General features: G+C 38.7%; 1 protein-coding gene across 1 annotated transcript in view; it reads right to left on the bottom strand.

Moving 5' to 3' along the window:
• The window catches only part of ADAM10 (ADAM metallopeptidase domain 10), a 55,078-nt gene that overhangs the window by 36,650 nt on the left and 4,560 nt on the right, over nucleotides 1–13,868 (bottom strand). The window contains exon 2 of the mRNA XM_076348283.1: nucleotides 4,922–5,072. Within this exon, the coding sequence (XP_076204398.1) occupies nucleotides 4,922–5,072 (151 nt within the window). The remainder of the gene's footprint in view (nucleotides 1–4,921; nucleotides 5,073–13,868) is intronic.

Below are 13,868 nucleotides of genomic sequence, written 5' to 3' on the forward strand. Positions count from 1 at the left end.
TAACAATATTCAACATGTGAATGCTTTAATATTCACAAGCATAACCATATGAAAGGTCTTTTTTTTGTATGGCTTACAAAGAAGTGACATTGCAAGCATTTCCAGTAACGGTTTTCCTATTACAAGGATCATATATAGACTGTATATTCCAATAAACATGTCTGAACTTAACAACTTAGAGTATTTTTTTTTAAATAAAATTTTAGGTAAAAATCTAACGAAAACTGTAGCAAAATTACAAAACATCTGAAAAGTTCTCAATGTATCTTTAATTTAGTAATAAGCAGGTGTTATCATGTGTTCAAGTACCACTGGAAAACTCAACTGTTCACTCGAGTCGCATAGGCAACCTCCTCAAGCGAGAGTCATCAACTAATCCAGAAGAAAGAGTAGAAGTGGGTGTGGATAGGTGATCAACAGGACAAATTAAGAAAAACAGAAAGCATAAGTTATTAGGAATGCATTAAGTAAAAAGTTGACTGACAGTACAGTTAAACACTACATAGATGTAGATCCTTCATTCTTCTGAATGCATCAGGGTCTCAGGAATTCAGTTTTGTCATTAGGTAAAAAGGTATAGTTCAGAGAACATCAGATGTCAGGCAAGTTTTTCAAGCTCTGTCCTCAAAATGAAATCACTATGAATGAAGTATCCAGTATATTTCTGACATTCTACAGTTGATAGGAATTCGGTTTAAGACATTCTATGATGAATATATTGCAAATGTTTATACTGAAAAAGTGAAGAAAACAACTTTCCAACTTCTCTGCATGGGAAGGGTTGTGTTTAGTAAGTGAACAAGTGCAAGTACACGTTTTGTGACTAAGTCAAAACTGGGTATAAAATACAATGTCAGTTTTAGTGATGTCCCAACTTCATTTTCAAAACTACTGACATTACCTTGACGTGCGAAAGAAAGTTATGCCATATTAAATTCCTTCACTGTATCTCAAGCTGGTGCCAAAGGCACCGCTCTTCTATGAATCATTCCATGTATTTTTGGGTTGGGTTTGGGGTGTGGTTTTTTTTTTTTGGGGGGGGGGGGGGGGTAAGGATGTGGTGTGTGGAGTGGGTTCAAAAGCTACTTTATACCAGGAACTCAGTTGGTTAATATGCACTTATGTGCATATTAATGCACTTAATACGCATTCATTATCTTTACATGAACCTTCCCTGGACTCAAAGGGCACCTTAAATTAACTCACACTAAAACACTCAATATAAACTGGCAGGCGGAAGAGCTATGATACACAACCAGGATCGTTTTAAAACTTCACATTCCTTCCAGTTTGAAGCATTTTAGAAACAAACACATTTTGCACCGCTGGTGAAGCAATAAAGTCAACTCATCTAAACTACACCGTTTATGATTCAAAAGAATTAATAGGTATCCATAGCTTAGTTTCAGCAATTTTAATTGCCCTATTAGGCTAGTGTTTCAGCACTGAATAGTGGCTGGTTTGGTTTAATTCATTACATCTGCCATAACAAGTTATATTTAGATTACCCAAGAACAAAAGTTTTGAAAAATTTCTGTTCTTAACAGTGTACTGTGTAGCATTTAACTTTCAGATGAAAGTTAAATAAGGCAGGGTTTTTCTCAATGATGGCATGTTATACATGTTATACACCCATTTGTAAAATTACTGAGTCTGGTGTGGAAAAAGATAGCTTTGGGTTTAATTCCATCGTTACAGTATCCATTTCATTATTAAACTGTTATTAGCCCATGGTTAAATGGTCACTCTAACTTGGTGTAAATATATAATATTTAAATTTCGGTGTTATTTTTTCCTTTTTCAACAAAAGGGTGTATGAAATACAGTTCTTAAATCCAAACAGTGTACTGAAAAGAACAGACGCTACTTACACAATCATAAAATACTTGTAGCTGCCAGTCATTTTCTGTACAATGAAACTAAGTTTGATGAATGCTAATCTGGCATATGTCAGCACTGCCACTGAAAAGGGTAGTATTGCATCTTCCCTCTCACCACTTCTGCTTATTTCTGCACCCTTTCTTCTTACAGCAAGTTTGTTTATATACCAAATTGAATGACGAATTAATCTGGCTGAAAAATAACCAGTCAAGTCACCTTCCCATCTTGACTGGCCACGTGACCAACAGGTGCTTCCTCTGGCACAAATGGAAAGATTAAGTTTATGAAGTTCAAACTGGTACCAGAGATACAGCATAAGAACTGTTGTCATCCAGCTAGCCTCATTTGCTGTTTCCAGCAGTGAACGGCAGTAAATATTAGGACAGCTTTTCCATTGTTTCCTGGCTACAGAAGACAGCCATTTAATCAGAAGCCAACTCAAAACAGAAAATTATCATTTCAATACTCATAAGTAGCAGCCATTTAGTATCTTTATTAAGTTAAGGAGATGCAAGTTGGACAGCTGTATGCCAATAAACCACTACACCTGGACAAAGTCTTAACTAACCATTTGGTATAAGGCCCTTCAAAAAATCAGGTTTAAATTTTCAGAATCTCAAACCTCGTGTTGACTGAATGCCTTTAATTTTCATCACCTGTATTTAAATAAAATAGCACTTTAAGAGTCCATGGGCTAAATCTAAATGATTTAAATATTTTGCAAAAGCTTTATTTCCTACCTTAGCACAAATTAGAATATTTGATGATTAATGTTGTCATACTCAGTTATGACATACATCACTTATAAACAGTTATTCACAGTAAACTAGCTGCAACCACAAAAAGGCAATCCTATTTATACAGTTTTTCAAACTCCTACACACCTTCAAAGCAACTAGATAGACTGTATGAAGTAAAACACAATTCACTTGATCCTTCCTAATTCATATCTGAAGACAAATGAAAATATTTTGTAAGAACACACTCAGACCAATTAACAGGAATTTGTGGACTAAATTTACAGCCTGTCAACTACCCTCTCTTTGGCAGGAAGTGTTAGATGTGTCACAGGAAACTACCAAAATCCTAAATTATGGACTGGTTTGACCTTACAGTAAGTTTCCATTCAGCCTCCTCAGTAAATGATGGATTTGTGCCTCAGAGCATAGGCATTTAGAATCAATTCTACATATAAACACCAACACTTTCCTTCATGAGTAATAGTAGTTGTTATCAAAATCTTTATAAACCTGTTTGTCTAAGGTCTGGTGTGACTAAGATCCATGAAGTAAGAGAGGAAATCTTTTTTAGGCCTCATTATTGTATGTACAGTTAACATTTTTATACAACAGGGATTTTCAGCCCACCTTATTAACACAGATAGAGCTCTTAGCTTAGCCTGTGCATCCTATTTTACAGAAGAGCATTATGGGATCTTTACCAATGACAAGATGAACCTGCTCAAGTGGACTGAAGTGTGGACTGCTCCCAGAAAGAACGGTCTCATCCTCCCTCCATCACCCCTTCAAGTCATATTGATTATTTTTTTTGCCAAAAAGTTTTCAGCTGGATCAGTTCCCAGATCCTATTCCTTGCATGGTTTTAAGACTATTAGTGGTAGCACAAAGACGACGCTGAGAATGTGGTCAGGCCTGTTCCTCTCTGTAGTAGCACACACTTTGGTAAGCCTAAATTAACCATCAGCCTGCAGCTTAAGAGTGGCAGCATTAGACTGAAATTAAACTTCACTGTCTTGCAACCTTGCTGGACATATGATTTAATTTAAAAGTGGAGAGATTTACAGTATGAAGAGCCCCTGAAACATTCTACTCTGCAGTCTTGTTTATTAGAACAATTTAATAACAAAGACTAGAGTTTGCCTGTGAAGCTACAGCAGAGACAGCAGCAATATGACTCTTCTTTAAATAATAAAATTCCCTGGACTAAAAATCACACCCAAAAACATGGTTTTAAGGACAGGACTTCAAATTCAGGGTTTGGGTTGCAGTTCTACAGCTGTTACAAATACAACCCTAACGCTAACCTTTTAGGAGCATGCACTGAAATTCAGTCATTGCACCATACACCTCCAGTAGCAACACTTCATTCCCTGAAGAAATTACAAGCTGGCACAGAAGCAGAACACTTACTCATAAAACAGTATTCCAGACAGATTCAGAAGACCTGGTTTTACCTTTGCTGTGTCAAACTTCCTACGTTTCTACATATGCCTAGCAATTATTTATCAAGTTCTAATTACTTAAATTGTAACTGAAATAATTAGAAAAGCAAGGGCATTACATATTCCTAATATATACTAAGACAGTGGTGCTGCAAAGGAGGGAGTCAAAGAAACAAAGATACAGACACAAATATTTTAACTTTCTTCCTGTTTCTCCTCAGTTATACAAAAAGTAGGCAATTCTAAAGTACAGAGATCCTCCTAAGTGAAACCTACGAATTATACTTCAGTTGTTCTCACTGAATATTTAACTTTTGTACTGGATCTTACAATCATATGGTAAATGCAAGGTAAAGCACATCTTGTAACAGCAATTATGTTTTCCCCATGTCAAATAATTGCTAAATTCCACAGTAGCACAGAAAACAGGTAACACTATTACACGTGAAAAGGAACACTTTTTTGGCCTATTTTGTAGTTTCAAATGCAATTTGAAATTTTACTTTTTCTCAATTAAATCCCCTCAGGTAGTTTGGCATAATTATTGTAAAAAATATGCCAAAGCTGCATTATAAACTCAGGATCAACTACCGTTCTGTTCCCAGTACGATTCCATTAGTTAAGCTTCAAAGTGCATTAATAGTTACCACCAGAAGTTTGAATGAGTGATTACAAGCAACAATTTCACACTTATACTAAACATCAGAGCAAATACTTCATAGAAACTGTAAGCACTGCATTTTAGTGTATTCTAGCTAACATTATAGTTTGATGACTGTATTTCACCATTTACATTTCACTATAATTAAAACACGTATATGAATGTTTAAAACAAATACCTTTTAAAATATCACTAACCTTCCATGAGCATGAAAATCTAGGTGCAAGAACTGATCTTCATGTGATACTGCTCTTTTGGCACGCTGGTGTTTTTGGTGTAACAAATCCACATCGTAAGACAATCCTTCATAATGTCTAATGTACTTATTTAGAGGATTTCCATATTGGCCTGAAAAGAGAAAAAAGTAAGGTTTAGCATGTCTGAGAAATTACTAAGGTTACAACCACACTACCAGGTATGGCAGATCTGTGGTGCAAAACGACCCAATTTTCTTTTTTCTCCCTTGTACACTTCAGATTCATTCTACTGTGGTCCCACAGACTGAATGCACACTTGCAGTTAGAGTGTGTTAGGTAGACCTTGGAAGGCATCTCCCACTTTAATTTCAATCAAAACAAGTATAGAATCATTTAGGTTGGAAAACACCTTTAAGATCATCGAGTTTAACCGTGACTAGACAGACTAAAGCATATGCTAATGCAATGCAACACAGTCTACACCTTTATGTCCAAATATAGAGTTTAATGTACTTCAGCTTCAGCTGAGAAATAAACTGCCCATGAATTTCAGTGGAAGCTGAGAACTCCTGAAATTCCATCTTCAATGTTTTCTGAAATATATATTAAGATGGACTGCAGCATCAATACTAAAATGACAATGATGTAATTTAAAATCAAAATACATAAATTTAAGTATGAGTTACTGGCCTTTTCGAATGGCTTGTGGTACAGAAGAATTTTCTAATAGAAACTTTAAGATAAGAAGAAATATTTTCACTAAAAAAAGTTTGTTTACTCCAAAACTACTCCACAATGCAAACTACATCATTGTAGGCAGGAATGCTTGAGAGATGTTTCAGAAACGCACTCCTGATCCAAACATGAAAAGCGCACCAGCTGAACATCTTTCTTCTGGTTCCCTAGAAGAACTGTACCTCCAGCTTCACTCATGACACCGAAGTATCTGCTCAAAATGTTTATATTCCACATGCCAAATATCCAGAAAAATTAAGAGCAAATCATGCCACCTAGCAACACAACATTTTGTATCTGTCCTGGTTTCGGCTGGGATAGAGTTAATTTTCTTCCTAGTAGCTGGCAGTGCTGTGTTTTGGATTTAGCATGAGAATAATATGGTAACGCACTGATGTTTTAGTTGTTGCTCAGCAGTGTTTATACTAAGTCAAGGATTTTTAAGCTTCCCATACTCTGCCAGCAAAGGTGGCACAAGAAGCTGGGAGGGAGTATAGCCAGGACAGCTGACCCAAACTGGCCAAAGGGATATTCCATATCATGTGACATCATGCTTAATATATAAGCTGGGGGGAGTTGGCCAGGGGGCAGCAACTGCTGCCCAGGGACCAGCTGGGCATCAGTTGGCGGGTGGTGAGCAACTGCATTGTGCATCACTTGCTTTGTATATTCTTCTATTATTACTACTACTATTTTACTTTATTTTATTTCAATTATTAAACTGTTCTTATCTCAACCCACGAGTTCTCTCACTTTTACTCTTCCGATTCTCTCCTGCATCCCACAGGGGTGGGGGGAAATGAGCGAGCAGCTGCATAGTGCTCAGTTGCCAGCTGAGGTTAAACAACAACAGTATCACATGGAATGTTCTATCACATGGAAAAGTTTCATTAAAGATGTATCTCCAAAGACATAGATTCAGTTCTGTCTATTTTGGATACTTCCTTATAAGGTAATATTTCTGACTCATGTTAAGAGTGCATGACAGAAAACAGGGAAAGATCTTGGTCCTCCCATCCTGATGGAGAAAGGGACATGCAGAACTGACCAGAGGCACTAGCATTTGAGAGCTCTTCATAGATCCAATATGCATACAGAGGACCACCATAGCAGCCCTGTATTTACACTAGACATTAGACATTTCACTAGAACACAGCATTTTTCACTCCAAGGTTAGCATTAGTAGGTCAATAACAGGATAGAAAACTTGTGCTGCCCAGAGACCTGTCAGATATACTGCTGATACATACTTTTAACTACCAAACAGCCAACAGGCCAGTAATCATAAGAACCGAAACTGTAAAGAAGGTAACGTAGCATTATTTTCCTCCAGACAAGGAGCCACTATATGCATTACACATATTTGGTTAATTCCGATTTTGATCACTTCTTACGAATAAGTACACAGGTTCCAGCCAGGATTCACCTTCTTGTTAGTTAATATATCCCAAGCAATCACAGAAATGTATGCACAATAAATTGACAGTACAGCACATATTTAATGAGAAGTATATTTTCATATCCTGACCACCACCAAGGTCTCCATCCCCTGCCTCTGCACATTCAACACTGACACTCTTTGCAAGTCTTACCACACTTTGATATCAAACACCAGCACTAGAACATTATGAATAAGAAATATTTCATCTACCTGCCAAAAGTAAACACAGATGTTGTGGACGAAATTATTAAGAGGAAGTGATTCAGTAACTGTTGTCAGAGACTAAAAAAGTAGAAGTTCCAACAGTAGAAAATGTGGAGAAAAAAAACCACCACAAAACACAACTTGTGGAGCAAACCACTGTGTATTTGCAACAGAGGTAGTGCACACAGTATGTTTTACATACACAGTGAAAAACAGTTTTTAAACAGTTTCTATTTAAAATATACAATCATAAGGAATTAATTTAGATATCTATATCTAGAATCTACCGTCAAGAGTGCGATCATTTCAGTGGTTCTAGTTTCAAAGCCAGATTATATATGACCCAAATTATGTCATGTTTCTTGATGTACTAAACATTAAAGCCAGCAAAGAATGAAAGATATTAAGTGATGTATAATGTTTCAAAACTCCAAGGAGTAATTGCATGTTTTAATACATAACATTATCAGTAGCTAGCATGCAACATTGACCCTGTTTGAAACAAAGCCTTGCAGTATTCTTCTGTACACTTTACCCAACAAACTTACAATCAATTCTTTTCTCTATTAACTCTATAGAAGCAACTGTTTCTGAAGAACAAATCAACTATTCATTACAGAAACTACTTTGTGTATCAAATCATTCAAAGGTAAGCACTATCTCCTACAGTTTTATTATGCAAAAAGTCAAATTTTCTTTCAAGCAGCCTGTGACAGCAATATATTGCCAAATGTATTTGTAGAAGGAATGTTTCGGCACTGTCAATGTTTAGTAAAAATTTCCATACAGGTTCTTCCCTACATGACCCCTTTGATAAAGCATATTCCAAAACTTTAGAAGGTGTTTCAGTAAACTATTTGGTTTTTATTGAAACAAGTCGGCCCTATCTTTTTAGTTGAACAAGATGCAATGTGGTGATACAAAGATAAACTGAGTACAATAAATGTATCATCACCATTTTTACTAGCTGTAACACATCATCCTTCACAAAAAGGACAATGAAATTCAACTGTCAACCACTTCATTTATGAAGAGAGAGACCTGATGTAAAACCTGAATTGTCTATTGAAAGCTGTGGTATGCAAACACAATCTCATCTACACTTAGAATATGAAATTAGAATACAGAACATGCAAGTTGCTGGTTTTCCAGTTCCAGGTTGAATCGGTAATCTTCAAACATATCCTCATAAGAGTGTAAGATTTGTTTCCATATCACAGGAACTGCATTTCATAGTACTTACTACTACATTCTGAAGGTTGGGCAACCACAATCAATGGTATAACATCATGCACCAGTTTCTGTTTCAAAGATGTACAAACCTTTTTCTTTTTTTTTTTTCCCCTTCATTTTCTGTTCTGTTACTTTTTTTACCATATGTTGTTCTTACTTAATTGTGTGTATACAAGCGTTTGCCCTATTGTTCGTGGCTCCTCACCTAGCTTCAAGCCCTCCTTCCTCAACCTCCTCCTTAAGGAAGGGAACAAATTATTCAGTTTGTGCTTGATTTTTCAAGAACCGGACATGGGCTATCATCCTTTTTTTTTTTCCCCTGAAGAAATATCAAAGTGCAGCATATGACAGATCAATTAGAAAGTCAAATCTCCAGTTCTCTCCAGAATTCTTAATTCTGTAAGAAAAAGCAAGATATCTCATAATCAGTTTAACCTCAGACCAACCTAAGTGTGAGAATTCTCAGAGATTTCACGCAATATTTTTCTTCAGATATCTATACTGACAAGGTCCAGGGAGGCCCAATGAAAGACAAATGTATCCCAAAGCTTTGCCTCAGTAGTGTTACATTTTCACAAAAAAAAAATCTGTTATATTACTAAGAATATAATTTCGTAAGCAAAAATACAAATTTACCTTTCCCTGTATTTATTGTCATGAGGTCGTCTTTAAATTAATACCACAAATTTCTCAGTGCCTCTCTTTCTTTTCAAGGGATTAGAATGTCTGATTGCGGGTCCTGAAGGAACTGGCGGATGAAGTTGCTAAGCCACTATCCATCGTATTTGAGAAGTCGTGGCAGTCTGGAGAAGTTCCCACTGACTGGAAAAGGGGAAACATAACCCCCATTTTTAGAAAGGGAAAAAAGGAAGACCCAGGGAACTACAGGCCAGTCAGTCTCACGTCTGTGCCTGGGAACATCATGGAACAGATCCTCCTGGAAGCTATGCTAAGGCACATGGAGGACAGGGAGGTGATTCAAGACAGCCAGCATGGCTTCACCAAGGGCAAGTCCTGCCTGACCAACCTAGTGGCCTTCTATGATGGAGTGACTACATCAGTGGACGCGGGAAGGGCTACAGATGTCATCTATCTGGACCTCTGTAAGGCCTTTGACACAGTCCCCCACAACATCCTTCTCTCTAAACTGGAGAGCTATGGATTTGATGGGTGGACTGTCCGGTGGGTGAGGAATTGGTTGGATGGTCACATCCAGAGGGTAGTGGTCAACGGCTCAATGTCCAGATGGAGACTGGTGACGAGTGGCGTCCCGCAGGGGTCTGTATTGGGACCGGTACTGTTTAATATCTTCATCAGTGACATAGACAGTGGGATCGAGTGCACCCTCAGCAAGTTGGCAGATGACACCAAGCTGAGTGGTGTGGTCAACACACCAGAAGGATGGGATGCCATCCAGAGGGACCTGGACAAGCTTGAGAAGTGGGCCCAGGTGAACCTCATGAGGTTCAACAAGGCCAAGTGCAAGGTCCTGCACCTGGGTCGGGGCAACCCCCAGTATCAATACAGGCTGGGGGATGAAGGGATGGAGAGCAGCCCTGCCCAGAAGGACTTGGGGGTACTGGTGGATGAAAAGCTGGACATGAGCCAGCAATGTGCGCTCGCAGCCCAGGCGGCCAATTGTATCCTGGGCTGCATCAAAAGAAGCGTCGAGGGAGGTGATTCTGCCCCTCTACTCTGCTCTGATGAGACCCCACCTGGAGTCCTGCGTCCAGCTCTGGAGCCCTCAGCATAAGAAACACATGGACCTGTTGGAGCAGGTCCAGAGGAGGGCCACGAAAATGATCAGGGGGATGGAACACCTCTCCTGTGAAGAAAGGCTGAGAGAGTTGGGGTTGTTCAGCCTCGAGAAGAGAAGACTTCGGGAAGACCTTATTGCCGCCTATCAGTACTTAAAGGGGACTTATAAAAAAGGTGGCGGCAAACTTTTTAGCAGGGCCTGTTGCGACAGGACAAGGGGGAATGGCTTTAAACTAAAGGGGGGTAGATTTAGACTAGCTATAAGGAAGACATTTTTGATGCTGAGGGTGGTGAAGCACTGGCCCAGGTTGCCCAGAGAGGTGGTGGATGCCCCATCCCTGGAAACATTCCAGGTCAGGTTGGACGGGGCTCTGAGCAACCTGCTCTAGTTGAAGATGTCCCTGCCCACGGCAGGGGGGTTGGACTAGATGACCTTTAGAGGTCCCTTCCAACCCAAACTAGTCTATGATTCTATGAAATAAGCTCAATGAGCACAAATGATGACTAAGTAAATTAATACTTCCAAATGCATCACTTGCATTTAGCAGCAATGTGCGCAAGATGGTACTGCCATATCTTTTTAAAATTCAAGTAATGATATACTGCAGATAAACCGCATTCAAATTTCCTCACAGTACTGTAGGCTTCTGCAAATGTTGACTCTTCATTGTTGACTGCAAATACAGTCCAGTAACAAAACTTCATTCTAACTTCCTCTCACTTAGTCTCAAAATACAAGTCCATCCTCATCCAGCTTTCCAGAATCCTCTTAGGTGTCTTAAACATTTATAAAATTTGTGATTTAAGCAAGTCTACGCGAATTCTAATCCAAGGAAGACACAGGATGAATCCAAAGTTTCAGCAACCAGCAAGAGGAGTTTTGAGGATGAAGGATGTTGCCCCCGTCTGATCTTTCTCTAACCACTTCCAACATAATCCCACAGAATGAAGCAGAAACACCTCCTATGGTCCAAGAACTTCTATAAGCCAAAGAAGATTAGCCTGAGTCCACTTGTTATATCAAACTGATGCACAATATACATTAGCCTGACTACAGGTACATGCTTTCCAATTCCAGGTATATGACCCCAAAGTGTCAAGATTAAAGAAAACATGCTTCAAAATTAACTGATACAAGCTAAAACTTAGCTAAAGTTTTAATTCTGAAATGAACCTAAATCTAGAATATGATACTGATAATTCACTTTAAAAACTTTATCAAAACTAAGGAGTTAGTATGCTGCAGAATGTGTAAACTTCTGTGCTCCATAATCCCAAGACGATTTAACAAGTTAAATTATCTTCAATGTTTCTGTGGTAGGAGGCTTTTAATAACGCATTCCTCAAGTTGTTATAGGCCATTTTTTTTCCTCAGCATTGCAAGGTACTCTTTGAACAGCTTCAGGCACCTAGGAAAAAAAGCTTTAAAGCATGACAACTTACTGAAGACCCAATAATGCTTTGCACCTGATCCAGGTCTCATGACCACGTGGAAAGCTGAGAGACTGCGCTCAACTGAGTCACAAAGAATAGTTTTTAAGTGTTAACTACTGTGGCAAGACAGCAAAAGACTATTGACATTAAAAAGCCTTATATCCGTTCTCTCTGCTAAGCAAAAGCAGAGAGTGTTTTAAGCAAAACCCCTTTTGCTTAACTAAAACATATACACCTTCTGTGATCACACAGGGAAACAATGCTATTTCTTTTCCCCACAGAATCTGAGAGTAGTGCTCCACAAGAAATCGTTACAATAGCATGCACACAGATCTCAACCTCTGTGACAAACTACTGTGGTTAAATGTTGTCACTGAAAAACTAGTAGAGACTGCAGGACAAAGATCTTTTAAAATAAGGATGCGATCAGGAAACCTGCAGTAAGGAACACTGAACCACGAGCATCAAGATACAGTTTAAGGGAGCTGCTCTACAAACTACACGTATCACGTTGCCATCAACCAAACATCAAAGATGGCATGATGCCTTTCCAGGCAACCTAGTGGAATAAGCCAATGTTATACTTCATCTAAATGCTAAGCTAGCGGACAGGAACCCTTTAGGATACAGGTATCCAAGATGGGATGAGACAATGGCATGGCTTTTGAACCTGACAGGATAGTCTCCTAAAGACTTGCTAAACTAGATGTGGCATTTCCTATGACAAAAACCCTCCAGGAATGAAGGTTCATTCTCAAGGGCTTAGAACTAAATACAAGGAAGGACTTTAAACAGAATTGGGCAGAACATTTAGGCAAACGCTTCAAGGTGACAGTCCCCGTGAAAGATTTTTGTGTATGAGGGTCTACAGCTCTTCAGCATCCCTAGAGAGTTTTAAAGAAAGTATCTACAGTTGCCGTTCTGAACACAGATCCCACTGGACAGACAGGGAGTCTGGGGCGTACATTCTCACCTCCTAACTAAACTTATGCAAAGGGGTAAAATGGGTTCACCCATGGGATTTTAGCTACAAGCCTCCTGGCACACCTTAAACAGCTATATATAACAATTGTTTGGTGGTCTATGCTAAATGATTTGCTGTTCAGTTCATTCATCATGGTTATTTTCCCAGAGAAGACTACGAAGACTTCCCCCCCACCCCCCCAGACAAAACCTTCCCAGTCTGTGGGAGTGAAGCAGTACCCACAGCAGAAGAAATGAGCTAGGGAACACTTAAGCCAATTGGATATACAGAAGTCCACGGGATCAGATGGGATGCATCCAAGAGTGCTGAAGGAGCTGGCTGATGCCATTTCGAGGCTTTCCATCACCTTTTTGAAAGGTTATGGTGATAGAGGGGGAGCCCTGGCAATTGGAAGACAAATGTCATCCCTATTTTCAAGGAGGAGGGCCTGGAGATCTACAGGCTGGTCAGAGTAACCTCAGTACCTGGGAAGATTATGGAGGAAATCCTTATAGAAGCTAGCTTCATGTACATAAAGACGACTGGTAATAAACAGTACTGAAAGTTTACCAATGTAAACATAAACATCTATTGAGTTTATATATATATAGTGGTAAAAGATGACAATGTTTAACTTCCCATAAGAGGATAAATCAAGCATGCACCGTTCTAAAAGGTGAATTTTATATTAAAACCACTCAGATTAAGACTTGCATGACAAAGGCAAATAGTTCAAATACAACTCAAGTTTGTTAGTGGGGAAAAAAAGCACAGAATACGACTTGATAGACTATCAGTAATTGTTCAGCAGCCAGGCTAACTTACTGGACTCTTTTTTTTTTTTTTAACTCTTTTTACTGCAAGTCTCATCATTGATTTGCAGATCTGAAATGCCAGCATATGATAAATATCTTTAAGAGAATTATTATTATAATTTTAATTAAGATAATCAAAACAAGTTGTACTTCTTTGAGCTGTCTTCAATGTAGAGTTTATTTCTCTTAAAAAATATCCCCTTTACATAGGACATTAAAGAGTGTACATAGCATTCAGATTTTGTACTTCGGTGTTTAAGAAAGCCAGTAATCCTACCACATACCTCCCGACTTGAATTTCACTGAAGAATTTATTCAGGCTGTAGTTTCATAACTGCCAGCAGAAGGGCAGGTCCCGCTGCC

Source organism: Aptenodytes patagonicus, chromosome 10 (genome assembly GCF_965638725.1).
Source record: "Aptenodytes patagonicus chromosome 10, bAptPat1.pri.cur, whole genome shotgun sequence".
Taxonomy (NCBI): domain Eukaryota; kingdom Metazoa; phylum Chordata; class Aves; order Sphenisciformes; family Spheniscidae; genus Aptenodytes; species Aptenodytes patagonicus.